General features: G+C 34.7%; 1 protein-coding gene across 3 annotated transcripts; it reads left to right on the top strand.

Moving 5' to 3' along the window:
- The first annotated feature begins 12,563 nt into the window (after positions 1–12,563).
- Positions 12,564–14,453, top strand: LOC141623967 (transcription initiation factor TFIID subunit 14b-like). 3 transcript variants are annotated; one of them, XM_074440125.1, is made up of 3 exons: positions 12,582–12,891; positions 13,885–13,974; positions 14,057–14,453. In XM_074440125.1, exons 1-3 carry the CDS (start codon positions 12,846–12,848, stop codon positions 14,167–14,169), a joined length of 249 nt encoding a protein of 82 aa, XP_074296226.1. In that variant the 5' UTR covers positions 12,582–12,845; the 3' UTR covers positions 14,170–14,453. The 3 variants fall into 3 exon arrangements, 1 of the variants encoding a protein (XP_074296226.1); XR_012533779.1 differs by having other exon boundaries at positions 12,588–12,891; positions 13,787–13,974; XR_012533780.1 differs by having other exon boundaries at positions 12,564–12,891; positions 13,757–14,453.
- The last annotated feature ends 12,609 nt before the right edge of the window (positions 14,454–27,062 follow it).

The raw sequence follows: 27,062 nt of genomic DNA, 5'->3' as shown, positions 1-27,062 counted from the left end.
AACTAATACGAGTAGGGAAATCCTACCGAACAAAGAACACAATCGATTTGGTCTCAACAGCTGTATCACAATTCCTCTTCTACGAATCCTCCTCCTAGCATATAATCACATAATCACTAATTACACAAAACTACCACAAATCCCCAATTCCCAAAATTAGGGTTTAACGAAACCTAATTAAATATAACAAATTCGATACATAGATCTTACCCTCGACGCAAGGATCACAAAGATGTAAAGAACGATGAAATCCGACCTCTCAAGCTCCGGGATTTGTCAATAATGTGATTGATGCGAAGAACGTAGTTTGTTTTCTCTTTGAACGTAATTAGGTTTGATAAAATGTATTAAGGAAGTGACGGAGTTGTTTATATATTCAATCGCATTATTAACAAAACCCGACAAATCATCACCCCGTAAACCGGCTACTCGATCGAGTAACTGAGGTACTCGATCGAGTGCCCCCCTACTTGATCGAGTGCCAAGGCTACTCGATCGAGTACCCAACAGGTCAGAAACTATTTTAAAACGCAACACACCCTTACTCGACAGAGTAAGGCCCACTCGATAGAGTACCCAAAGACTCATAAAACCGTAGTATTACATATATAGCCTGCACAGACCCACTCGATCGAGTGCCCACCCTACTCGATCGAGTGCCTCGACTCCAAAACCTAATCAGACCTCCTGATCATAAACATACTCGACCGAGCTGACCAGCCACTCGATCGAGTGCCCCTATGTACTCGATCGAGTACCCAAAAACACGATTCTGACTAGAAAAACATCAAACTACCTACTCGACTGAGTTACACCCACTCGATCGAGCACCTCACCTACTCGATCGAGTGCCCCCCACTCGATCGAGTCATGCAGACTCGCATACACTACCCGAATGTTTATCTCACTTTCCAGACATAATATACAAGTTTTATAATTTCAACAAAATAACCATAACTACGCATGCATTTCTACACAACTCCTTGTAAAATAAACAAATCAATCTACTTCATATTATCAAAATGCCATATTATAACATACATCATGCTTTTCATCCATTTCAACATACGAATCACACATCTTTCATCTTCTACTCCATATTTCCAATTTTCCACATTCAACATCCAACGATTCATTACACATGCCACTATGTACACATACAAACTAAAAGACAACACATACGACCCTGACACATACCTCATGTGACCGGTTCAAAATTGCAGGGCGAGTTCGCGGCTTTAGGACGTCTCCCAAGCCTTTGCATTAGCTCCTACAACTTCTACCCCGGGTTCATTTTAGTTGACTCCATATGTTTATTAAATTCATTAGTTACAGGTTTCAAGATCGTCGCTCTGATACCACTTTGTGACACCCCCATACTCCAAGTGCCTTACCAGGACCACTCAGGTATAAGAACGTCACCATCCCGGTTTCTCGAGGCAATGATAATCAAATGACAATAACGAAACATAATTTAAACAATAATAAAGTTTAAGTGATTACAATTCCAAATCCAAACTGATAAAAATACGATACATGTTCTTTTAAACCAAATGTCTCAAAACTACTAAAGAATGACAGCGGAAGACTCTAATCAGCTCGTGGTGACACACCCCAGCTAGCCCATATGCCTCTAATCAAACCTGCTCAACAACTGCTCACCATCCCCAAATGGATCACCACAGTTTTACAAAACAAAGACGGGGTCAGTACTAATCACACAATACAATCACAATAAGACAAGTAACAAAACAGCTCAACCGTCACATCAACTGAAACTCCATAATCAACTCCTCATCACTTACTACACACTAAAGTGTGTAGCCCTGCCAGAGTACCCATCGCAACAGGTACTCCACACCGCCAGTGGGGGACCGCAGCCGTACCCACCTAAGCCCCGCTCATTTCCATCGAGCGATAAACCCAAGTCCATTAAGGTGCACATCCCTTCTGTGGCGGGTTCCACAGAAGGTGAATCATGGGCGTGAAGCCACTCCCGCAAGTGACTCCACCCAGCCAGGGACGCACCCCAAAGATCACAGACAGATATAATCAACAACAATCAATAATGATAAAATCCAACAACCGTCACATTACCAACATTATACTTATCAACAATCATAATCAAATTACCAATCCACATCATGTGACTAGTACTGAGTAGGGAAACCCTACCTGGAATGCAAACACACACAGCAGACGATCTTAGCAGCTGTCTCAAAACCTCTCCTCTACGAATCCTCCTCCTATCACATAATCATACAATTACTACATACACAACTAATCATAAAACGCCCAATCCCATAAATTAGGGTTTAAACAATCTTAACCAAAAGCTATAAAATTGGTATGTAGGACTTACCCTTGACGCAAGGATCACAAAGACACAAAGAACAATGAAATCCGACCTCTCAAGCTCCGGGATTAGTCAATAATACGGATGAAGAGAACAACGTAGTTTAAAATCTCCTTTGAGTGAATTAGGTTTATATAAAGTGTTTAGGGAAGTAGACGACGTAATATAAGTACTAATCCGCATTATTAACAAAACGCGTCAAAATATTACCCGTTAACCGACCTACTCGATCGAGTAACTAACGTACTCGATCGAGTGCCACTTACTCGATCGAGTGCCACTTACTCGATCGAGTACCAAGGCTACTCGATCGAGTACCCTACAGGCAGAATACTGTTTCGTAAATCAAAACACCTTTACTCGACAGAGTAAGGCCCACTCAATAGAGTACCCAGAGACTCATAAAACCGTAGTATTACAATCACACGTGGCAATGACACGTGGCAATTGAAGGGGATACCGGTTTCAGCTTTAATATAATATATGATTAGCTACCTTACTTAGTCAATGTATACATAATTGTTATTAACTACCTTATTTAGAAAGATACTTGTTGGAGGGAAAATTTGTGAAAATGTCTATTCATTTAGTAGATAGGTGATTTGTTAGGATATTATCTTTATTCTTTAGGAATACCCTTAAATTGTTTACCAAAGTATTTTAGTAGGTAGGGGATTTGTTAGGATATTATCTTTATTCTTTAGGAATACCCTTAAATTGTTTACCAAAGTATTCTACTATACATTGTAACCGTCTCAATCAATAATGATCACCTGATTATATATCTTACAAATTCATCTAATAATAGTGTCAATAATTTAGAGTATTATTTCACTTCATATATCTAACTTAATCAAGGCTTAATGGTGTCACGCAAGTTATGAACTAATGATAATGTGCAACAATACATATAAGCTAAGAAAAATTTGAGTTTTAAGGTCAAAAAATACACATATATCTAGTTATATATTAAGTCTGTGTTATGAAATATTATAGTATAATATTATATGGATGTCCATATCTTAGAATATTCTAGAGTGTATTATCTTATGGAAACTCTGCCCTCATTGTATGTGTATATATACCCCTTCATAATGGAATAATATGCAGTTTTGTCTCCCTTATTTTCTTCTCTCTACCTTCTTTCTACTATTCTCTCTTTTCTTTATTTTACAACACATTATCAGCACAAAACCCTAACCAATTAAGCATGATATTAACGACGATCATGTATTCTTTGGATCTGATAATTCAGAGTATTCAACAAGAGGAAAGGTGCGAGTGGGGAAGACATAATAATTAAGATGGCCGAGCCATACACAAAGATAATCACCTCGTATTATCATATATCATCCAAGGTAAGTTAAGGTAAGTTTTCCTTGCACAATTTCTTCCATATACGTAAAAAGTATTACTTACTTTATTTGCACAATTTCTTCCATATACATAAAAAGTATTACTTACTTTATTTTGTTTGATAATCGTTAAAGTTTTGATTCCCGTAACTCAAAAGAAGTATTAGTTATAAGAGATATATGAGTTTTGAAAAAAAGGGCATATCAATATTTTTGGGTCCGAAATTCCAAAAGATTTATTTTACAGAGATGAGAGGATATGTCCACATTATAACTTTGGCCTGGAGTTCAAAGTTTTAAAGCTGTATAATTTAACACCGTCTCATCAATACAATATATTCATATTGTGTAAGTACAAGTGGCTAGAAGTCCACATGTAAAGGCTAGTGACCAGAAGTTCATGGCTGCAATTTTTTAGCCGCCTTTGAGTTTCAAATGAATAATAAAGCGGTCTTTATTAGAGAGTAGATTATTTCTGAATTGATTCTTGTTCACCTGAAGTTGACAGTATAATGAAATACGAAATTTGATTCATTCCTGGAAGTGAATGTGACATCTCATAAAGACTCTGTCCGTGACAGAAAACGTGAACATGGCATTATGATAAATCTAATATTACGGCCTAAATTGAGCCTAATAATATGGCCCTTTTGAGCTTTTATTGAGGCATTAAGGCCTATTGTGCCAAATTAACGATGGATTACATATATTTGGCAACTTAATACGTATAAGAAGTAATACACAAATTTGGCTAAAAGGAATTAGTGTACGTACGTAAAACAAATTGGTGTCACTTTGGCTGAGTGGGTACGTACAAAGGATTGCATAGTGTGTACGTAAAACAAGTTCTCTTTTGTATACTTCTGCTACATCTATGCACTTGATTGGTGTACTTTTTCTGGCCATTGCTATTTTGTCACTTGATGCTTATTTTTCATACTATGCCTATTAGGTATGATGTTTTAACTCGTTTTTATTTTTTTGGACTGCAAAATACTTGATCGTATATGGAATAGTTTGTGGTAACCATAGGAAATATAAAGTTGTTATTAATCCATAACTTCTAAAACATTTTACGTTTAAGTATTGCTTGGAGCCTTGAACTTATTCATTGTATTTCAATTCACCTTCTCTATAAGTCAACCTTATCTATAAAAGTCAACTTCAATTAGTGTTAAACAATTAATGAGTATTGTGTGGTTATGTTGTCTATGTACTCTACTTATGTGTAATGGTAATATTATATCACATGTTTAATTTACTCCTGCATTTATTTATTAACTTGGTTACTTGTCTATTTGACTTCCTTAATTTTGGTTCACTGTTTTGGTTTACTTGAGTGTTATTCGTTGCGGTCAATTGAAAATTTGCCATTTTGTCATACACAACATTGAATATTATCTTTTATAAATGTGTCGCATTATATAAGTTGTATTAAATGTATTGCATATTTAATATTTCATTGTCAATGTATAATATGGAATTATTATTATTATTATTATTATTATTATTATTATTATTATTTTTTATTATAAAGGGATGCGCGCAGCTTTCATTAAAATAAAAATAAAGGTTTACATGAAATTGGTGGGAAGCCGAGAGACAATCTGGGCTCCCACACCCTTAGCAATAGCAAAGCTAAGTCTAGTAATTGAAAGAAAAGAAATTCATGTTCCCCGAAGGAACCTTGATAAGTCTTGCCTATATATATATGAGACACCTATTGTGTCCTATATCACATCATTTATCCGGTTGAATAAAGTATTGCTAACCAGAAGATTAGCATGAGAAATATAGTCAACTAAATTGTTCTGTATGATAAGTGATTGAACACATTTTATTTTTGTGAAAGATTGCCATGGATTGTAAGCAAACTTTAATTGACATGAAATGGTTAAGATGTGACATTTAAGGCCATCCGGGTTCTTATACCCGTTTTGATAAACCTGAAGTTTATCCTAAGGAAAATATAAGTGCTGAAACTTTCTCGTGTAAATTTATTAAAAGCAAGACAATACACGAAGACTGAGTATATTTGATATTGGAGATCACAGTTTGATTATTATATGGAATCGTTAGTCTCCAAATTGGGCATTGTGATTCAGCACATTGAAAAACCAACTGCATAAGACAATTAAGGTGGACATAATGATTTATTGCCCATTAAATCTATCTGATATAGATAGTTTTTACCACCTTAGGGGGAGAATATGATAAGGAAAATCTGGTAAAAAAACAAACAAGTATATTATCCCCAACTGGACCTGAAGTTCAGTGGTTTGTTTTCAATATGAAATACATCAAATAGAGGTTCATGGAATTAGAAATCATGGTATTCATTTGGTTATGAAGATGTATTATGATACCACTTTCATCACCTTATCAAAAGATGTTCATACATCGAAATCTATGGTCTATTATAGATAGATTAGCCTTATATGTGGTATAGCGAGCTATAAATTAGTCATAGAAAATATATAAAATGAAAAGTAGATTCTTGCCAAATTGAACAATAACCACACCTGAAAGGTAGTGTGAAAGTAATACCGGTTCACATATTTCAGGTAACACGAAAATGGTAAGCATGGGCAGTTGGTACTCCTGTGGAGTAAAGAAATTTGGATGTCCTAGAAGTGACATAGATATCTGAATGATAATAGATGGCCTATATAGAAAAGAAATGGTACCATATATTCTGATATCACTGATCAGTACTGACAATATCAGGAGATGTTGAAATTATATAGATATGGTTAAGGAACCGATATGCATTTGCGCGCGGAGTTTAATGGACTAGAAAATGAGGATCTTATATTTTAGTCCATTTTGGTTGTCGACATATAATCTATGATTATAAATGAGCTCATGGACTAGAAGACCAGTTATTGACCTTGAAGTCAATTCAAATTATGAATATTGGAAAAGAAAACTGTACAGTTTGCATTTTGAGTCATCATCATGTGCATTTAGATATTAAGTTCATCATTACATATTAATTAGTTTTAATATATATACATTATTGCATTGTTTTAAAATGTTTTTAAAATTAATTACATATCATATGCATGCACATGATTAATTATATTGTTATATTTTGATAAAGGTTTAAAAGGGAGAAATGTTATCTTATAAGATACTCCAACGAGGATAATTCCCTATAGGAGCCTCTTATAAACAATCATCAAATGATGATGTTTGATTAATTGAGTTTTGGGAACTCATGATTATATATTAATCTCTACGAAACGATTGAAAGGTTATCGTGATTATTTCCAAAATGGAATATTTAAACTCATGTAGAGTTTACTTTTTTTTTTTTTATGACGAGGGGGTTGAGTCCCCCCGGGCCCATGCATTCCCGCACCACCACATGGACCATGTAAGCCACCCCCTTCGGGGGCTGCAGTGGCCAAGTGATCATCGCCCCAGCTGGTAGTCGAACCCGGGACCTCTCAACTCCTGTATTTCTGCAAGCTTCAAGGTTTAACCCGACTACCACTGGACTAACACCACTTGGTTATGTAGAGTTTACTTGAAGGAAATTAATATTGTCTCAACTTGAAGTTTAAGCATATGAATAATGATTTAAATGAGCTTCATGCTAAACATGTGAAATTAGTTTATGGTCCAGAAGTACCATAACGATTGGAAAATAATGTAGTCAAAGTCTACAATGAGAATGCCAATTCATACATATGTGGTCTAGTAAAGAAAATCGCTTAAAGGTATTGGATTATTTATTCAATAATTATCGGATTGATTCTTCTTAAGATAAGGAGTTAAGGAATGATGGCTACACTATTTTTCCCTTCGACTAGGTTTTTTGTCCCAATGGGTTTTTCCTAGCAAGGTTTTTAACGAGGTAGCACAGTAAGCGCATTGATACGCTATGATTATTAACATGAGTTATTCTTAACATATAATATTATGTCATCTATCAAGAAGTTCTCTATCACTATTGTAAAAATATTATTTGAAATGAAGATCTAAGAGTCATCACAAATGACTACACACCCAGATTGTGAGTTCTAAAGAAATATGAAGATTGAAATTATCAAGGATTTGTAGATATCAAGTTTATCAACTACAATGGATTTTATTCAACGATCGAGAAGTTACGTCAAAGCATGGTTCATTTCAAGATTTATCAAGTTATGTAATCATCAGGGGGAGTTGACACGCGCTGTACTCTTTTTTCTTAGCCATGGTTTGTCCCACTAGGTTTTCCATGGAAAAGTTTTAACGAGGCAGCTTGTTATGCGTGTTTGAAGATTAGTGTACTCTTTTCCTTCACTAGTGTTTTTCCCACGGGGTTTTTCGAGGAAGGTTTTTAACAAGATATCTTTTTCAGTGATGGACATCCAGGGGGGAGTGTTATGAAATATTATAGTATAATATTATATGGATGTCCATATCTTAGAATATTATAGAGTGTATTATCTTATGAAAACTCTGCCCTCATTGTATGTGTATATATACCCTTCATAATGGAATAATATACAGTTTTGTCTCCCTTATTTTCTTCTCTCTACCTTCTTTCTACTATTCTCTCTTTTCTTTATTTTACAACAGTCTGATGTAGTACATCCGATATATAATTTTTTTTCCGACAATGTGTGTTGACATTAATTGCGATCACCAAAAGAATAACGAAATTACAAATAAACAAAGGCATTGATTAGAATTTGGATCTTTTCAATTACCTCTCTAATACACTCTCATCCTAATATATTTTCTCTCTCCATTCATTTAAACATTACTTTTATGAAATAATTACAACCACTAAATCGTCTCAATATTTAATTCAGACCATTTAATAGTAATAAAAGTCCATTTCTTTTTAGGTAATTGAGAGAATCCGAACAGATTGATTACGACCAAGTCATATGTGAATAGTTGCACCGTATCAATCACTTGCCAACAACCAGCCGCCAACAAATAACATGTGTTTTAGTGACAACAAAACAATGAGTACTTTTTTTTTTTTTTTTTTGACAGCCGTAAAAATAGGTTCCTTATACAAAGCACACCTGCATGTCTAAGTCAGGTGCAAACACTACATTAAACAATGAGTACTTGATCCCTGTGTAATATATACAATACAAACATATTTCTATTAAAAGAAACAGAAAAATGCTATTATTGTCCTGGAGGAGCATGTAATATCCACGGACATTCACATGTTTTGGTACCAAAAACCAGGGAATGCACAACGGTGTTCTTCAATCATTGGTCTAGAGTAGACCTGTCAAACGGGTCGAACATACCGGTTACAAGTTCGGTTATTTTGGGTTTGCATAAAATGTGGGTCGAGTCTATTTCGAGTTTTTAAAATATAAGTTTGTATGGATCGGATTTCGTGTCAGAAATAGGTTTGATTAACGCTTTTTTTCAAATATTTATTTTCTTTAATTTTAATTTTAATTATTCTTAATTTTATTCTAAAAAATTTAAAATTCAAATTATTTTTTTATCATTTTATATTAGTTTTATTTGCTTTAAATACAAAATTTAATAATATTTATATGGTAGTCGTCTTTAGTTTCAGGTTGAAAAGAACGGGTTATTTTCGGGCGAGAATCGGTCGGTTTTTCGGGTCTGTCAACTTTTGACAAGTCTAATCTGTAATGAAGCGGGGTAGATTAATTTGGTGGACCCAAGACCGATTAAACTTCGAATATGGGAATTACATAACATTAAGATTAAGCTAATAACGGGGTTTAACCCCTCTTTTGCACCAAAAAAAAAGATTAAGCTAATAACAACATCACTGATCGCAAATTTAATAACAACACAAAATAACATTGATAACCATATTTATGGAGCTTAGTCAGAAATTTGCATCACCATGGGCAACTTCTTCACATCCGGACTCAGGCAAGCATGCATCATCACCGACTAATGATCATAATTATGATCTTCATCACCATGAGTCATGACGAGCCACCACGTCAGGACTCGGGCATGGACATGGAACCACCACGTCCCCACTTGGAAACAGACGTGGAGCAAAATAGGTTTAAGTCAATACAGGGGCGGACCCACCTGGTAGCAAGGGGTGGCGTCCGCTACCCCAAACGTAAAAATATCGGTTAAGCGGATCGATTTTTGCTACCCCAAATATTGCTCAATAGTGGATAAATACATATTAGCGCATCAAATATACAAGAAAAATCATGTGGTTTAGTGGTGAAGGCTTTGTTATCACACCAATGGTCCCGGGTTTGATTCCCATGAAGTGCATATTTCTTCTTTTTTTGTTCTCCTTAAATGCATTTAATTAACAAAATGCAAGCGGTCATTTTATTCGTTACACATATTCATATTGTGAATTAGATTAAACAAGTTATGTACTGTATATTTTTCTCGATCCTAAAATTTATTGATATATATTGGCTAATTTTTTTTTTGCTACCCCAGATTTTAAATCCTGGGTCCGCCCCTGAGTCAATATCATTATAAAATTGAATCTAAGTATAATTCATGACATCATTAATCATAAATTTAAGTACAAATTGAATTATTATATATTGGAGAAAAAATATAGGTTTAAGTCAATATTATACATTATAATGTATAAACAGAATGAGATGAGACCAAGGAAGCACCAAGTATGATGTTAAGATTAACTTTTAAATCTATATATATATATATATATATATATATATATATATATATATATATATATATATATATATATATATATATATATATATCTAAATTACGAAAGTCATATTAATTTAAGAGGTTAGAAACTATATGCCATTATTAATAAGATAGCCACCCAATTTTGCAAATTTTGAAGGTTAAAATATGAGCAAGTTAGGACCTGTTTGAGAGTTCTTAAAATAAAAAACAATAAAGGTATAGGAATGTATTTGGGGATGCCTATTGAATTCCAAGCTTCTAAAAAGGATGTCTTTAAAGGGCTAGTGAAAAATGTTCTAAAGCGTATCTCCTCATGGAATGGGATATTCCTATCGCCGGCTGGGAGATTAACCCTTATCTCCTCCGTTCTATCAAACATCTGAAATTTCTTTCTATCGGTGTTCAAAATACCGGTAAGTGTGACTAATAAGATTAACTCTCTTTTGTCACATTTTTGGTGGGCGGGGTGCAGATCGGGAAATTCTCTTTACTGGTGCAGTAGGAACTTTACTAGTTTGTCAAAAAGGGAGGGTGGACTTGGCATCCGTAATATAGAATGCCTGAACCAGGCTTTGTTGGCTAAACATGCGTGGAGGCTTGTTACCGATTAAAAAACCCTCTTTTGTCTAACCTTTAGAGAGAAAGTACTTGGAAAAGGTACTTTTGAGGATGGATTAAAGATCATAAGTACTGGAAACTTATCATAGGGAGTGAGAAGCATTATACATGGGCTAAACTTCGTTTTGGATAATATTGCGTGGAAACCAAGGATTGATTCAAATCTAACGTCTGGAGTACAAGATGGGTAAACGGAAGAGTACCGGTTCCGGTGGATGGTTTACTAGAACCGGAGTTTAACTTCATGAAAGATCTCCGGGTGAAAGACCTCTGCTATAACGGCGCAAATTGGAATCAAGGGATGATTAACTTGGTGTTCGGCGAAGAAAGTGCAAATAGAATCATGGCTATCCCTCTCGGAAACTCCCAGGAAAAAGATGAGGTCTTTTGGCCATTTTCGAATAAGGGGGTTTATACAGTCAAGAGTGGATATGGGGTGATACTTGGAGATTCCTTTGAAAGAAGGGGTCGAGAATGGATAAGGAAAGGTTAAATCAGAAGAAAAAACGGTTCTGCAAAACACGATTATGGACTCTACCTGTCCCTCAATCCTGGAAGATTCTGGTATGGAAAATCATCACAAACTCTCTTCCGGTTGGAAGTGAGTTTATCAAGCGAAATATAAGGCAAGACTCGTCTAGCCCCATGTGCTACCAGGAGAGTGATAAGTATGAGACTCTGGACCACCTTTTTAGAGACTGTGAGATTACATCTAGGATATGGGCTTGTTCCTCTTTAGGCATCAATCCGGGGCAGGCCACAGATTTGGGGGCCGGAGATTGGATTATAAATTGGATCCTTTACATGAGTACCCTTGAGGATAGTCAATCTTGTATACTGCAGTTCCTAGCACTTCTAGCTTGCATTTGGACAATGCGCAACAATTCTATTTTCCGAGGAGAAGGGTTTATCCCAAAGATTTTCTTTAACCGCTGTTCACAATTGGTCTTTTTGGCTATGAAGGGCACAAGAAAGGAAGATGGGACCAGAGTGGAAACTCAAAATGACTCACAGGGGTCTCAAGGACATGCAGCCGAGGTGAATATGCTTAGGGAGGGAAGACCTTTCTTTATTATTGGTGGTTTTGGGTCATGTCGGATGGTGAGAGTGGTGGTAGACGCAAGCTGGGAGATCTCTTGTGCTGCAACTTTTGGGTGAGTTGCTTTTGGTGACTTAGGGGAAATCTGTTTTGAAGGAAATATTAAGGGTCGTGCTGAGTCCTCGTTACAAGATGAGGCCCTGGGGGTGATGAAAGTGTTGGAGTGGGCCCGAAGTCGGGGCATCTTGCACTTAGAAGTCTCATCCGATTGTCTTCAATTGCTGACACAGTGGGCGGGGAAGGAATGCAAGCATCATCAAATAAAAGGCATCCTCGATGATATTGTTACTCTATCTGCATCTTTCCACTGTTTTTGTTTTATTTTTGTGCATAGGAACCTTAACGGAAGAGATCATGACCTTGCTCGAAGGGCTATGGGTGAACATTATGAATCTTTTTATCTATCTACGCTAATATATATATATATATATATATATATATATATATATATATATATATATATATATATATATATATATATAGAGAGAGAGAGAGAGAGAGAGAGAGAGAGAGAGAGAGAGAGAGGCGGGATCTCGTGAGTTTGGTTTTTACGGTGAGTTGTGAGTTTGAAAAATCTCAACCATTGGATAGGAGGAAATAGATGGCTAAGATTGAATAAAAGAATCAACCACGCCTTGCATAAAACACGCCTGTTCGTCCAAATTTTCTGGGTTTCTCTAACACGTAATCTTCTCGATTCAACCCTAATTTCCCAGATCCATCCTAATCAATCAATCATTTACGTTTCCTCTATCTCGATTCATCAATTATGTCGTACGCTTATCTTTTCAAGTACATCATCATTGGAGATACCGGTATAACTCATTTCTCCCGATTTTTTTCGTTTTTTCCGTATGATTATTTGTGTTTCTGTTCATAATTTGTTATATTGATTCAATTTTGTGGTTTTGTGATGGAATTGTGATTGTGATTTGTTGATTTATGGTTGAATTTTTGAGATTTGTGTTGATCAATGATAGTGCGTAATTATTTATGTTGCATGACGATGTAGAATTGTTGATCGTATTCTTGTGTGATAGATTTAGGATGAATTGTCGATTTTTCGATAAATTGTTTTGTTTTCGATCATGTGATTGTTATTCTTAGGTATATAGTTATGTTTGTTTAGAGGTTGAAGCCAAGGCTGAGGGTGTGTGAGTCGGAAACTCGAGGATTTCAACCATTACGCTATTTCAGCCAGATGCAGTCGAAAAATTGGTTTTCGATTGTGTGATTGTTATCGTAGGTATATGGTTAGTTGTGTTTGTCTAGAGGTTGAAGCTAAGGCTAAGAGTTTATGAGTCGGAACTCGAGGATTACAATCATTGCACAATTTTAGCTAGATGCTACTCTCTCCATCGCAATTATTTGGTTAGATTAGATTAAAATACCCCTTCAGAGAACAAAAATTAAACAAATGATTAGGACGGAGAGAGTAGTTTATGTTATAGTAGTACCTATCCGCCTGGTTCGGATTTGCGATTCAAGTGTGTTAGGTTTGTAGTATATCATTGGATAAATTATGTTGCATTGTTTCAACCTGCTAGTGGAAATTCAATGGTTGACAAATCAACAGCTTGATTACCTGTCAATATGTCATTAACCTGATAGTGGAAAAAACGTAGTCTGTGATTTTTATATGCTCTTAGTTGCTATTACATTTTTATATGCTCTTTGTAGTTCGTGGTGATGACGGTAAGAATTTGACAGATATCACCATTTGAAGCTATATCCCGAAGATGACTCTGACCCATTATCAACTAAGAAACCTGTTGTGGTAGAGTCATATGATGAGGTAATTTTTTCAGAGCCTTCGGATGCATTTATAGCGCGTGTGCATAATCATCCTGCTGTGAACATTCCAAGACTATCTGCTGGTATCCATTTGCCTGTACCAGGTGTGTTCTTTTAGTCTCTCGTGTCCCAAGTTTTTTTTTTGCCAGTGATACATATATACAACCGGATTTTATAATTTTGCAGTGCCTGTTGAAAATGATAAGAGAAAGAAGGGGGGCACAAAAGATAGTCATCTTGTTCAATGGTTCACAAATTTCTCAGAGGCAGATACCAAATATTTGTCGGTTAGGAATTAGGACTGAAGAATTATTCATTTGCTTTCGCGAACTATATATTTGGCCTCACATTTTAATCCATAGCGATTGAAGCTGTTTTTAATGTTTAAGCTACAATGTGTCGTCCAAGAGCTATATTTCAGGATAATTAGAAAATGTTAGTGAAGGACCATTTTGAATTGGTGTGGAAATTGAGAATTTGGAATTATGTAGGTGAATTGTAATGTTTTCTCCAGCTGGGGTCGATTTGCGGTTAGATTGAATGATGAATTAAGAAAGTGTGTGAAATGATGGTGTCAAAGAAAGGTCTTTAGCTTAAAATTGGTATGGAAATTAAGAATTTGGAAATTTGTAGTTGAACTGTAATGTCTTCTCCAGCTATGGTCGATTTGTGGTCGGTAATTTCCATACCAAACGTCGTCATATGGTCACCAATAACAGTAGAATAACAACACAATAATACGTGGTAAAAAAAATCAAAGTCGTGAAAAAAATCAAAGTGGCACCGGAATAACATCACAATAACACCAGAATAATAGCACAATAACATGCGGTAAAAAAAAAAGAGAAAAAATATCCAAGTAGTAAAAAAATCAAGTTTTAAAAAAATTAAAATGACACCGGAATAACATCACAATAACAGCACAATAACACGTGTTAAAAAAAAATGAAAGTCGTAAAAAAAATCAAAGTGACACCGGAATAACAACACAATAACAGCAGAATAACAGTACAATAACACGTGGTAAAAAAAATCAAAATCGTAAAAAAAATCGAAGTGGCACCGGAATAACATCAGAATAACACCAGAATAACAGCACAATAACATGCGGTAAAAAAAAGAGTAAAAAAAATCAAAGCAGTAAAAAAATCAAAGTTGTAAAAAAATCAAAGTGACACCGAAATAACATCACAATAACAGCAGAATAACAGTAGAATAATAGTACAATAACACGTGGTAAAAAAAAATCAAAGTCATAAAAAAAATCAAAGTAACAGCAAAATAACATCACAATAACAGCGGAATAACAATAACAGCACAATAACATGTGGTAAAAAAAAGAGAAAAAAAATCAAAGTAAAAAAAAGCATAATAACGCGAGGTAAAAAAAATAAGAGTAAAAAAAATTCAAGTAAAAAAAAATCTGGTACAAAAAGAAAAAGAAAAAAAGTTAACATAATGAGAAAATTAGAGAAAAACATAAGAGAAAAAAAAAATCAAAGTTGTCAAAAAAATATAATAACACGAGGTAAAAAAAGGAGATAAAAAAATTAAAGTAAAAAAAAAAGAGTTGCACTAGAAAAAAGAGAAAATAAGTAAATGACAATGATTTTATATGACAGGTAAGATTAGATCTTGACCATTCATCTCTAATATAATCTAAGTGGTTTGAGATTTCAAAGTGCCCAAAACTCACAACTCACCATGTAAAAACAAAACTCACAAGATGATATATATATATATATATATATATATATATATATATATATATATATATATATATATATATATATATATATATATATAGAGGAGGATCAGTGAGTCCACCCAAACCCATTGAGTCCATAAGTCCCATTTAGAGTGCCATTGAAAAGATGAGATGAGAGGTTGAGATTGAAGGGGAAAAAGGGGGGATTAAGGCTAAAATAAGGGGATGAATGCTAATTAATCCCTTTCCCTCTCTACCATTACTAATCAAACCCTAATTGCACTATAAAAGCCTTCTTTTTCCACTCACTTCTCTCTCCTTCACACAAATATCAGATCTCTATCTCTCTAAAAACCAAAAAAATCAAATTCCTCTCAAAAATTCAACAAAATTCAAAACCAAATAATTCAAAAAAAATTTCCCCCTCATACTCACCACCACCGACATCTCCTTTCAGCCACCACCATCGACAACCACCACCACTCCCCACGACAACCACCACCACGACCCCATCTCCACCATCAGCCCTACCACCTCCCTTCTTTTCTCCCACCGCCACCCTCACGCACCACCAACAACATCCACGACCACAACCACAACACCAAAAAATACCAAAAAAACACCCCTCACGCACCACCAACAACACCACAACCCCGACCCGACACAACCTCCTCTGTTCCTCACTCTCCCTCACGCCCCCAGATCCGCCACCACCCGACACCACCATGGCCGAAACCCCCAACCACCTCCCTCCCTCCCTTTCTGCCACCGCCACCCTCACTCACCACCAACAACATCCACGACAACAACACCACCATAAAATACCGCCTCCCTCCCTCCCTTCCCGACACCAACACCGCCTCCATCTGCCGCCCCTCCTTCCCGTTTCTCCCTTTTTTTTTCCAAATCTGGTTGCGTGGTGGTTGATTGGTGTTGCTTTTGGTGTCATTGTCGGCCAACACCGCCTCCCTCTGCCTCTCTCGCCCACCGTGCATCCTTCATCCACATTCCCGACACCCCCACCGCGCCCCTCCTTCTGCCGCTCCTTCCTGTTTCTCCTTTCTCTCTTTTTATTTTATTTATTCTTTTTTTTTCCAAATCTGGGTGTGTGATGCATTCCTTTGTTTGCTTCCTGGTTCTAATTGTTTTGTTTCTTTGTTTTATAATAATGCCTTGGAAAAAAAAGGAATCTCGTCAGATTTCCTTTGTTTCTTTTGTTTATAATGCCTTTGTTTCTTTTGTTTATAATGTCTTTTTTATTGCTTTTGATTTTTATTTCCACCCACTTCTACCGTGTTTCTTTTATTTAGGATTTCCTCTTCCGTGTTTGTTGTTTTTGTTGTGTTTGTTGTCGTTGTTTTTCTTTTTCTTTTTTTTTTTCAACAATAAAGTGGTGTTATATCTATTATTATTGTTATTATTATTAGATTTTTAATGTTATATTTTTGTTAGATGTTTTTTTTTTCAATCTCTCTTTATTAGATCTAGTGTTGTTGATGTTGTTTTATCATGATTTTTATTCTAGATCTAATAAATATATTTATTATTATACGCATATTTTTTTACATTTACAATCGTACTTTTTTACATTTACACTCATATTTCTTTACATTTACACTCATATGTCTTTACAATTACACTTTTATTTCTTTACATTTACACTTGTATTTTCTCACATTTACACTCGTTTTTATTTAAATTTACACTTATATCTCCTCACATTTACACTCGTATTTCTCTTAAATTTACACTTCTATCTCCTCACATTTACACTCGTATTTCTTTAAATTTACACTCATATTTCTTAACATTTACAGTCATATATCTTAACATTTACACTCGTATTTCTTTACATTTACACTTGTATTTCTTTACATTTACACTCGTTAAAATTATATAAATTTGCACTCATATTTTTTGTGGATATGAGTTGGTGGGGAAGGACGATGATGGTGGCATTTTTTGGTAGTCGGACTAAAGTTTTACTCGTAAAGGACAAAGTTGATGGTGGCATTTTTTGGTAGTCGGACTAAAGTTTTACTCGTAAAGGACAAAGTTACACTTATAAAGGACCAAATTCACACTCAAAGGACAAAATTTACACTCTAAAACCTTCAAATTGACTAAAAAATCAAATTTACACTCTTAAAATGTTACATTTACACTCGTAAAACCTCACATTTACACTTGTAAAATGTTAAAATTATATAAATTCAAAATTTCCGTCACAAAAAAACAAATTTACACTCTTAAAATGTTACATTTACACTCGTAAAACATCACATTTACACTTGTAAAATGTTAAAATTATATAAATTCAAAATTTCCGTCACAAAAAAAACAAATTTACACTCTTAAAATGTTACATTTACACTCGTAAAACATCACATTTACACTTGTAAAATGTTAAAATTATATAAATTCAAAATTCCCGTCACAAAAAATCAAATTTACACTCAAAAAATGTTACATTTACACTCGTAAAACTTCACATTTACACTTGTAAAGTGTTAAAATTATATAAATTCAAAATTTCCGTCACAAAAAATAAATTTTACACTCTTAAAATGTTACATTTACACTCGTAAAACATCACATTTACACTTGTAAAATGTTAAAATTATATAAATTCAAAATTTCCGTCACATTTACACTTGTAAAACTCATACAACATTACATTTACACTTCTGAAATCTAAAACTCAAAACTGATTAATTAGGGGCTAGAGAGAGAAAGAAAAATTAATTAGTGTATAGAAATTTGATTAGTGGTAATTGTTTTTGGTAATTTTCAATCTCAACCACCCATCTCAATCCAACCATCCACATTTTTTTCCTTTTCTTTTTAATGGCCTTTAATCAAATTCATCTCAACCTTCCATTTAGTCCATCCAATGGCCCTTAGAGGGACTTATGGACTCAATGGTAGAGGAGGACTCATTAGATCTTACCTCTATATATATATATATATATATATATATATATATATATATATATATATATATATATATATAGATTTGAGATCCTATGAGAACCACTAACATAATGAGAACCGTGAGAACCACTCATACATGTTAGATCTCAATTAAATGAAGGGCTGATATTAAGTCAACAAACTCCTAAATCCTTCCAACCCAGTCAGTTTACTAAATTTCCCAATCTCACTCTTTTTTTTTTTATTTTTTTCTCTCACACCAATCATCATTCTTTCTTTCTATCCCTTCTATCTTCACATTCCGACGCATCTCAGTCCGATTGAACTCATTCATCAAAATCCGACAACTAGCAATTTCGCTCCTCAAATTCGCTTCAATCGCCATAACCGAGTTTTATTCTACAATTTCAGGTAATATTCTTATCAAATTAATACCAATTATAGCCACTCTTTCTCTAATTTGTTCCTGCAAATTCACTTGTAATTTTTTCGATTATGTTCTGCTTTTAACCCTAATTTCTAGTAATGTCCCAAATTTACGCTAATTGAATGTTACTTTATGTACTTTAATGAGGATCGTAGTCTATTGTTTTGTTAATTTGTTCATGTATGTAATTTTTACAGAGAATAGAGCATAAATCAGCGTTTTCATCAGCTTGTGTCGATCATTTGAACTTCCTTTACAAATCGATATGTGTATCTGAAGGCTTGACTTGTTTGTGTTCAGTCGGAAGATGAAGAGCATCACAGATTGAGTTTTTGTTCGGTTAGTATATGGTTCATTGCTCAAGCCTAGGCGATTATCCGGCACTAGGAGTTGTGTGCTAGAACAATATCAGAATGACGAGTTTGCTTTGTCAGGTACTTGATATTTACTCGATTATAAATTCTTTCTACATGGGCGCCATATTTTTTCGGTCTAATGCCATGCCCATTGTTTATTCAAGGGAGTGATTTATTGGGACAACATCTACTTTTTAGTTCTCCTGTAATCTTGCATTCTCCACTGTCAAATTGTAAATTTAATGGCCTTATGTGGTTATGAGTCTTATGACTATTGTTCATCAGGCTCTACTCAAATGGTACAATGATGTGTCTCTCTTATAGTTAATATTTGGTAATCTGTCAATATGTGCATATGAATTGTGTAATTAACTACTTATTGCAGGTGAACTTCTTGTAGGTGATTGAGGGTGATTTGGGGGTTACTGAACAAAGGAGTATCTTATAGAAAAATCCTTAATGTGCATTTAGTGGTTATTTTGGTTTATCTACTGAATATTTCTATGCATCTAAGGTTCTTTTCTACTGCACAATACTGCCTTTGTGAAAAACTAAGTCTGCAAAGCTCAAATTATAAAAGATTGATGTGTACATCTGTTCTTAGTCCCGTTGACATCCCCTACTTTCTTATAAAAGTGCATTTAGTGCATATGAATGATGTATAGTTATCATTTATTTATATACCCAACTTATTTTATCATCTGATACAAGTGGCATGCACTTCCAACAAGTTTTTCTTTTAATTGATTGCGTTCGTTGTTAGTTTATCGCAGATGTTCGTTGAGAATGATTTAATGAAGCATTAACATAAGAGTTTAATTTATACCATCTTTGATATCATATTACCATTTTTACGCTACGAAAACTTACATTTTACTTATTTCAAAAGCCAATTAGCTCAAATGGCAGAGCATTGTGCTAAGCACAAGATGTGGGTTCAACTCCCACATTGGCTAGGAATACTAGTGTTTGTTTAACACTGAGATTGCCAAAGACCGAAGTATATGGTCATAACTCTATGATAATCTAGTCTTTGAATTTCTGATTACTATGAAGTTATGATTACTACAAAGTCATCACATTGCCTCCTTGGCGCTCAAGCACGCACGAGTCTAATTATGACATGCTCGTCTTTTGCTCAAGTATGATTATGTCATGTTTAATCTTAGCTGCAGTGTATCGTTACATCTTGACATGTTGCAATTATAGGATTTATTATTTGATAGGCTATATGGGATTTGAACCCATACCTTTGTGCAAAATTTGCACATCGCTCTACCATTGAGCTAATAGCCTCTAAAATACGTTAAAAAAAAAGAGGAATCCAGGGGGATAACTCGGGATAAAAGTCTGAAGAAATATGAGAAGATCCAGGGGGTGGTCTTCTTAAAGTATCATGACTTCGTCTTTCAGTTGCTACATTAAAACAAACACAAATAAAATGATAATATTACACTATTTATCATAGGCATGCCGAAATGTTTAAAACATACTATAAAATAGGTAGTAGATATAGTAAAAAGGTTAGTAGTTACATGAATAGAGATATCAGCAGACCAATTGCTCAAAAGAGTGGGATTAGGCAGTGGCAGCCAGCTATACGGAGTCCATAATCCAACTCGGAGCACACCAACTTAGCTTATTTTAATGTAACAACGAGATTTTATATATTTCATGCATGTACAAGGTTGTTTAATGCACATATATTTCTTTTTCATGCATATACTACGCTCTAGCATTAAGCTAATAACCTCTAAAATACGTTAAAAAAGGATGAATCCTAAGACTCAATTCCGCTCCCTGAGTGCATTTAGAAGAGGGGTATACATAACACAATTACACCAAAGAGATCAATAAAAGCATCCTAACAATCATGGTAGAGTATTGCAGAAATTAGAAGAGTCAAACACAAACACGCGATATATATCCCAAGAATATGTGGCAGGAATGTCTGTCAACAACTGTTAGTAGACCTCCCTCACTTGCGTCATAACTCAGGCCCTTCACCGGCCAGAACTCGGGCTCCTTAGCAAAGCATAATGTCCAGTTTATCTCAAATCAAAATTCTAAAAGCCTGAAGAAATATGTGAAGATCCGGGGGAGGGTTTTCTTAAAGCATCATGACTTCGTCTTTCATTTGCTAAATTAAAACAAACACAAATAAAATGATAATATTACACTATATTGTCAATTTTACTTAGGAAATAAAATAGGCTTAGCTATAACATTGATCTTTTGGAGCAAATTTTCTTTTTATTAAGGTAAACAAGCATTAAAAACTGGTGATCAGTAAGAAATTAGATATAGAACATAATTTTTGAAAGTGAGATTATTGATCTACACAAGGAGCTTGTTAGGATGAAGCTTTTGGGGGAATGAGAGAGAGAGAGAGAGAGAGAGAGAGAGAGAGAGAGAGAGAGAGAGAGAGAGAGAGATACAAAATCCATTATTTGGATAACAACTGGACATGGAAATAGAGATGAGGTATTTAGAGGAATCCATTTTCCCTCATCTAAGCCTAATAAGATTTGGAGTAAAAACTTCTTTCCTCCATTTCCTCTACCCTTCCCTTCCCTTCCATCCCCACCCCTTCAATTCCCACCCCTTCCATCCACATTTGCTAGAAACCGAAATCAAATTGGTCGGACAAAGACATAAAAACAGTATAATCTAAACCAAGCATAAGAAAAGGTAGATCCTAGCCAAAGAAAATCAATCAGTCAACAACAAAATGGAATAAAACCAAAGTGGAGTAGTAATATGCAACGAATAATGGTAAATATGGTAAATCTAACAGCTAACTAACTGATATAACTGGAGAACTTTTTAATGCACGTACATGATCTAATCATACACATAAAAATAATAAGTACACACATACAAACAAAGTTAAAGAAAAATACTTTTAAGAGGATAGTCTTCAACACATACTTAAATACCTAATTACCATGCACCTAAAACACCATTATATGTTAGACTTACTGGGACTCAACGTCCTCCAAACAAAAAGACACCTTAAAGAGGACAAACTGAAACTATAAATAATTGATGTAGCCAAAGACCTTTTTAATGCACATACAACTTCTCATCATGCATCTAAAGACAAAAAGTCACCATAAAGAGGGCAGAGTGAACCCTTTCGAGGGGACGGGTTTAAATTAGGGGGAATAGTGTCCTTAAGTAATACAGAAGAGAGTTTGCATTTTGATTAGGCAGTACCAGGATCCAACCCTAAACCCTTTTCCTTATGATGGGAGCGGGTATAAATTAGGGTGAATATTGTCCCTAAGTAAAGCCGAAAAGGGGTTTAGGGTAGGAGTAGCCAAACCCGCACCCTACTCTAAACCCTTTTTTCAGAGAAGTTATTCGAACGACGAATGAACAGTGTCTTAATCAGTTTATTCAACGCATACGTTGAAGTAGTATCATAAGAGAAAATGCTTTTAGGCTAGTATACATTCAATGGCATAACTCATACTTAAAGTTCTAGAAAATGAGTGTAAAAACTCAAGTATGACAGAACAAACAGTGGCATAGGAAACACTAATTAAAAAGAAGGAGGCTCATAAAGTGTGGAGCACATTTAAATACATTACATAAACTTAAGGACTTTAACCTTGGCTTGAAATAAAAAGAGCTAGCAAATTTGATACCCAAGTCAGCATAAATGTATTTACCATGCATCACTATCACAATTGTGATATACCTAATTCCGCGATACGGAATAAGCTTAATACTCTTCAAATAATATATCGTTATATGAGAAAATAAAGAGTTATTGACATAGGCTCTCTCCAAAAAATTTCATACATAGGGATTGATGTTGCGCCGGCTCCATGCGGTCGTTGTTATGGGTCACATGTAATCAGTATATTCGACACATGAGTTTCAGATACATATTCATTCAGCTCATTCACCAACCCCATTTTAAGCTATTAATCACTGATATTATTTTACAAAGAATTATGAGACCCCAAAACAAGTCCTAAATGCTCAAAACACTAATATGTACTCTTTCAGAGTGAACCCTAAGACGTCAGGAGATGGCTTAAACGAGAACTAACTGATGTACCTAAAGAACTTTTTAATGCACATACAATTTCTTATCATGCACCTAAAGACAAAACAACACCCTAAGGAGGCCAGAGTGAACTTTTTTGAGGAAACGAATTTAAAATTAGGAAAATAGTATCCTTAAGTAGGGTGGGAAAGGATCGACGGTTGGATTAGTCGGCCCCGCTAAACAGACCCCCCCTTTTAATCCAACCGCAAACCATTTGCCTTATGATGGGAATCGGTTTAAATTAGGGTGAAAGTTGTACCTATGTAAGCAAAGAAAGGGTTTCGGGTAGGATTAGCCAACCCCACATCATACACAAAACTCTTTTTCGGGGAAGTTATTCAAAGGACGGTTGAACAAAAAGACACCTTAAAGGGGCCAGACCATTAGAGTGAACCCTTTCGAGGGGACGGGTGTACCTAGAACTAACTGATGTACCTAATGGAGTTTTTAATGCACTTACAACTTTCTATAATGCACGTACAACGCCAAATTGACCAAGCAAACAAATAAAATAGCAAAAAAAACATGATTAAGAAAAATCCACATAATTGGCAATTTATGTTAACCCATTGGTTATGTATTTCAACCCCCTTAATATCACCATTTGTGGAAGTCTATACCAATTTATAATTATTCACTCTGAGTCACTGATAGGCATCGCAAAAAAAGAATTTTGGCACCAAACCAGCTCTAGGCTTCTACTATAGTGGTTTTGATTGTCAAGTTAAAAATTTTGGTGTATCAAGTACGGAGTATATAACAAATCAACATTTGTGAGCATCTAGAATATAGACCAAAAAGAGACTTTTCTAGTAGAATTCAACAATTCTAACTTCACGATGGCACACAAACATAGTTGGAGACTCTAAATACATTAGTTGAGCATAGGTATAAACTTTAACAAATTCTCATTATAGACAGACACTATCTGTCTATAGCTATAGACGGATAGTGTCCCACTCACAAATGAAAATGGGTGGTGCAAGTGGATGAGAAATGGATACCCCCACTTGCACTACCCACTTTTATTTGTGAGAGAGACACTATCCGTCTATAGCTATAGACGGATAGTATCCGTCTTTAATGAGACAGGCTGATAAACTTAACCAGTTCAACTGATAAATTAGGCACAAAATCATATACACTATTTCACCTATTAGGAACACAAAAATATAGTTCACGTACATCAGTTCTCTTCACTAACTCACCTCGTAGATACACCAAAACATAGGTCATATACACGAGTTCGTCTTAAATATACACCAAATTATAACTCAGATACACTATTACACCTCCTAGATGCACTAAATTATAGCTTAGATACACTACTTCACCTCACAGGAACACAGAAAAATAGATCAAGTACATCAACTCTATTCACTAGTTCACCTTGCAGATACACCAAATAGCTCATATACACTAGTTCACCTTAATCTCTTCACTAGTTCACTTCGTAGATACACTGAAACATAGCTTAGAAGCACAAAATCATCTAAAATATACACCAAATTTTAGCTCAAATACGCCAGTGCACCTCACAAATACACAAAAAAAGTACTCGTATGAAATAGTGTATATGAGCTATAATTTGGTGTTACTACAAGGAACTAGTGTATCAATCTGGGCTATAATTTGGTGCTTTTGTGAGACAATATCAATGTTACGATGCGGTGTACATATCTCCAAGGTATATGAGCAAGTTTACTCTTGAACACTTTATACATCAATAATCGAATAGAAGTCACTTTATGATATTCGAATCTTTCAATTCCATTGTATAGCTTCAATAATAAGAGCATCGAAGTTAACATTACATCCAACATAAGAATTAAATTCAACTTGATTATTGTTACAAAGAAAAACGATTATTGTCAACATTATTCAAACCCTATTTTTAATAATTTGCACATAAACAGGTAATTTCTATATTAGTTATTCAGATTATGGCGAAAAAACACAAATTAAAATATGACTTGAATTGAAGACAAACCTCGTTGAAAGGAGAAGGTGTGATCTACGACATTGTTGTTGTCGAATTCGTTGTCTTCTTGTGGCATGGTTCTTATTCGAAGATCAGAAGGAATTTGGGGGAAAAGTATAATAATAATAATATTAGAAATAGGATAATGAAAGAGGAGATAATAAGTCAAATTATTTTGGGCCCTTATCAAATGCGTGAATTTCAGCCTTTCGATCAAGTGTTATCTGAGGGTTCTTCTTATTATAGAGGTTAAAGTAGTTCTCATTATCATAAGTGTTACCATGGGATCCCGACCCTATATATATATATATATATATATATATATATATATATATATATATATATATATATATATATGAGCAAGTTATTCTACTTTTGTTTTAAGACGGATATACTCATCTTAAATGAAGATGTCTGTAAAAACTATTACATCAATATTTGAGGCTATTTTTTGAGTTAAAACATACAACTTTTTTTTTTCTTGGACAATTGTAGGAAATAAGTTGCGACTACATAATGTTAAGGATCTCTAGGCCCTTATAATAACCACTATCATAAATTGGTGGGAGTACGAAAGATTGAACAGGATAGTAATCATCCATAACATCAGTAAAGCTACAACTCTGAAATACTATCGAGAATTCCAGACTTTTGAGCTGTTGAGTGATAAGAACAAGATATACTTAAAACCAGAGGCGAAGCTAGTGAGTAGCAAGGGGTAGCGGTTGCTACCCCAAATCCAGAAAAAACCAGAAAAATAAAAGGAGGAAGATGACTTTCGCTACCCCAGTGTTGTACAAATATAAGATTAAATAGGACTGAAATAATAGCATCATCATCTAGGTGGTGCAGTGGTAAAGTACTTGTGGCTTTAAAACTTCTGCATGACCACCCGTGTTCGACCCTCATGGGAAGCAATTTTTCATTATTCATTTTTTTTTTGCTTACTTGAAAGACATTTCTATTGAGGGATATTGTAGCAATTGCGTTCTTGTTTCCATGATTTTATATATTGTTTTACTACCAATAATTTATACTTAGTATGAGTACTATCTATTATATACAAATATATTATTTCACAAATTATTAATTGGTACTCCCCCATTTCAATCATTAATTTACGTATTTAATCTTGTGAGTGATATTTTAATCCCCCTGACGATTGAGACAAATGATGTACCGAAGTATAAATTTTTTTGTTATACAAGTTGTCACCTTTGTTAGTAACACTTAATGGTTTAGGAATTGTTCACGTATACAACGGTTGGTCACCATAAGCGCTAAACTAGTAGGGTCTTAGGGTCTAGGCGCAATATAAAAAAACCTCAGAGCATAAATGCGAACATAATTACTTTTCTGAAATTGAAAAATACAATTATTATAACAAAATTACGTTCATTTGCGCATTTTCTAAGAGATTGAAGAAATGTTACAAAAATTTCGCTACCCCATATATTAAATCCTGCCTTCGCCCCTGCTTAAAACCTACGTGTTGAATGGACGAATTTAGCATTATTTTTTTAAAATTTCATATAGTATATTTTTGGAGAAGATGTTAATTAACTTGTGTATGAAAAGTAGCCTTTTGCGTTGAGTTCAATACTAGGCGACTAAAGAGTAGTAGTAGCAGCCGCCCTTCTAATAGCAGGCTTTGTACTTCGTATCATACTAGCATACTGTATGTCGATGTTAATAAAACATTGTGCCTTACTGCTAAACTTAT

Source organism: Silene latifolia, chromosome X, assembly GCF_048544455.1.
Source record: "Silene latifolia isolate original U9 population chromosome X, ASM4854445v1, whole genome shotgun sequence".
Classification (NCBI taxonomy): domain Eukaryota; kingdom Viridiplantae; phylum Streptophyta; class Magnoliopsida; order Caryophyllales; family Caryophyllaceae; genus Silene; species Silene latifolia.
This window is presented reverse-complemented; position numbering and strand designations above follow the sequence as displayed.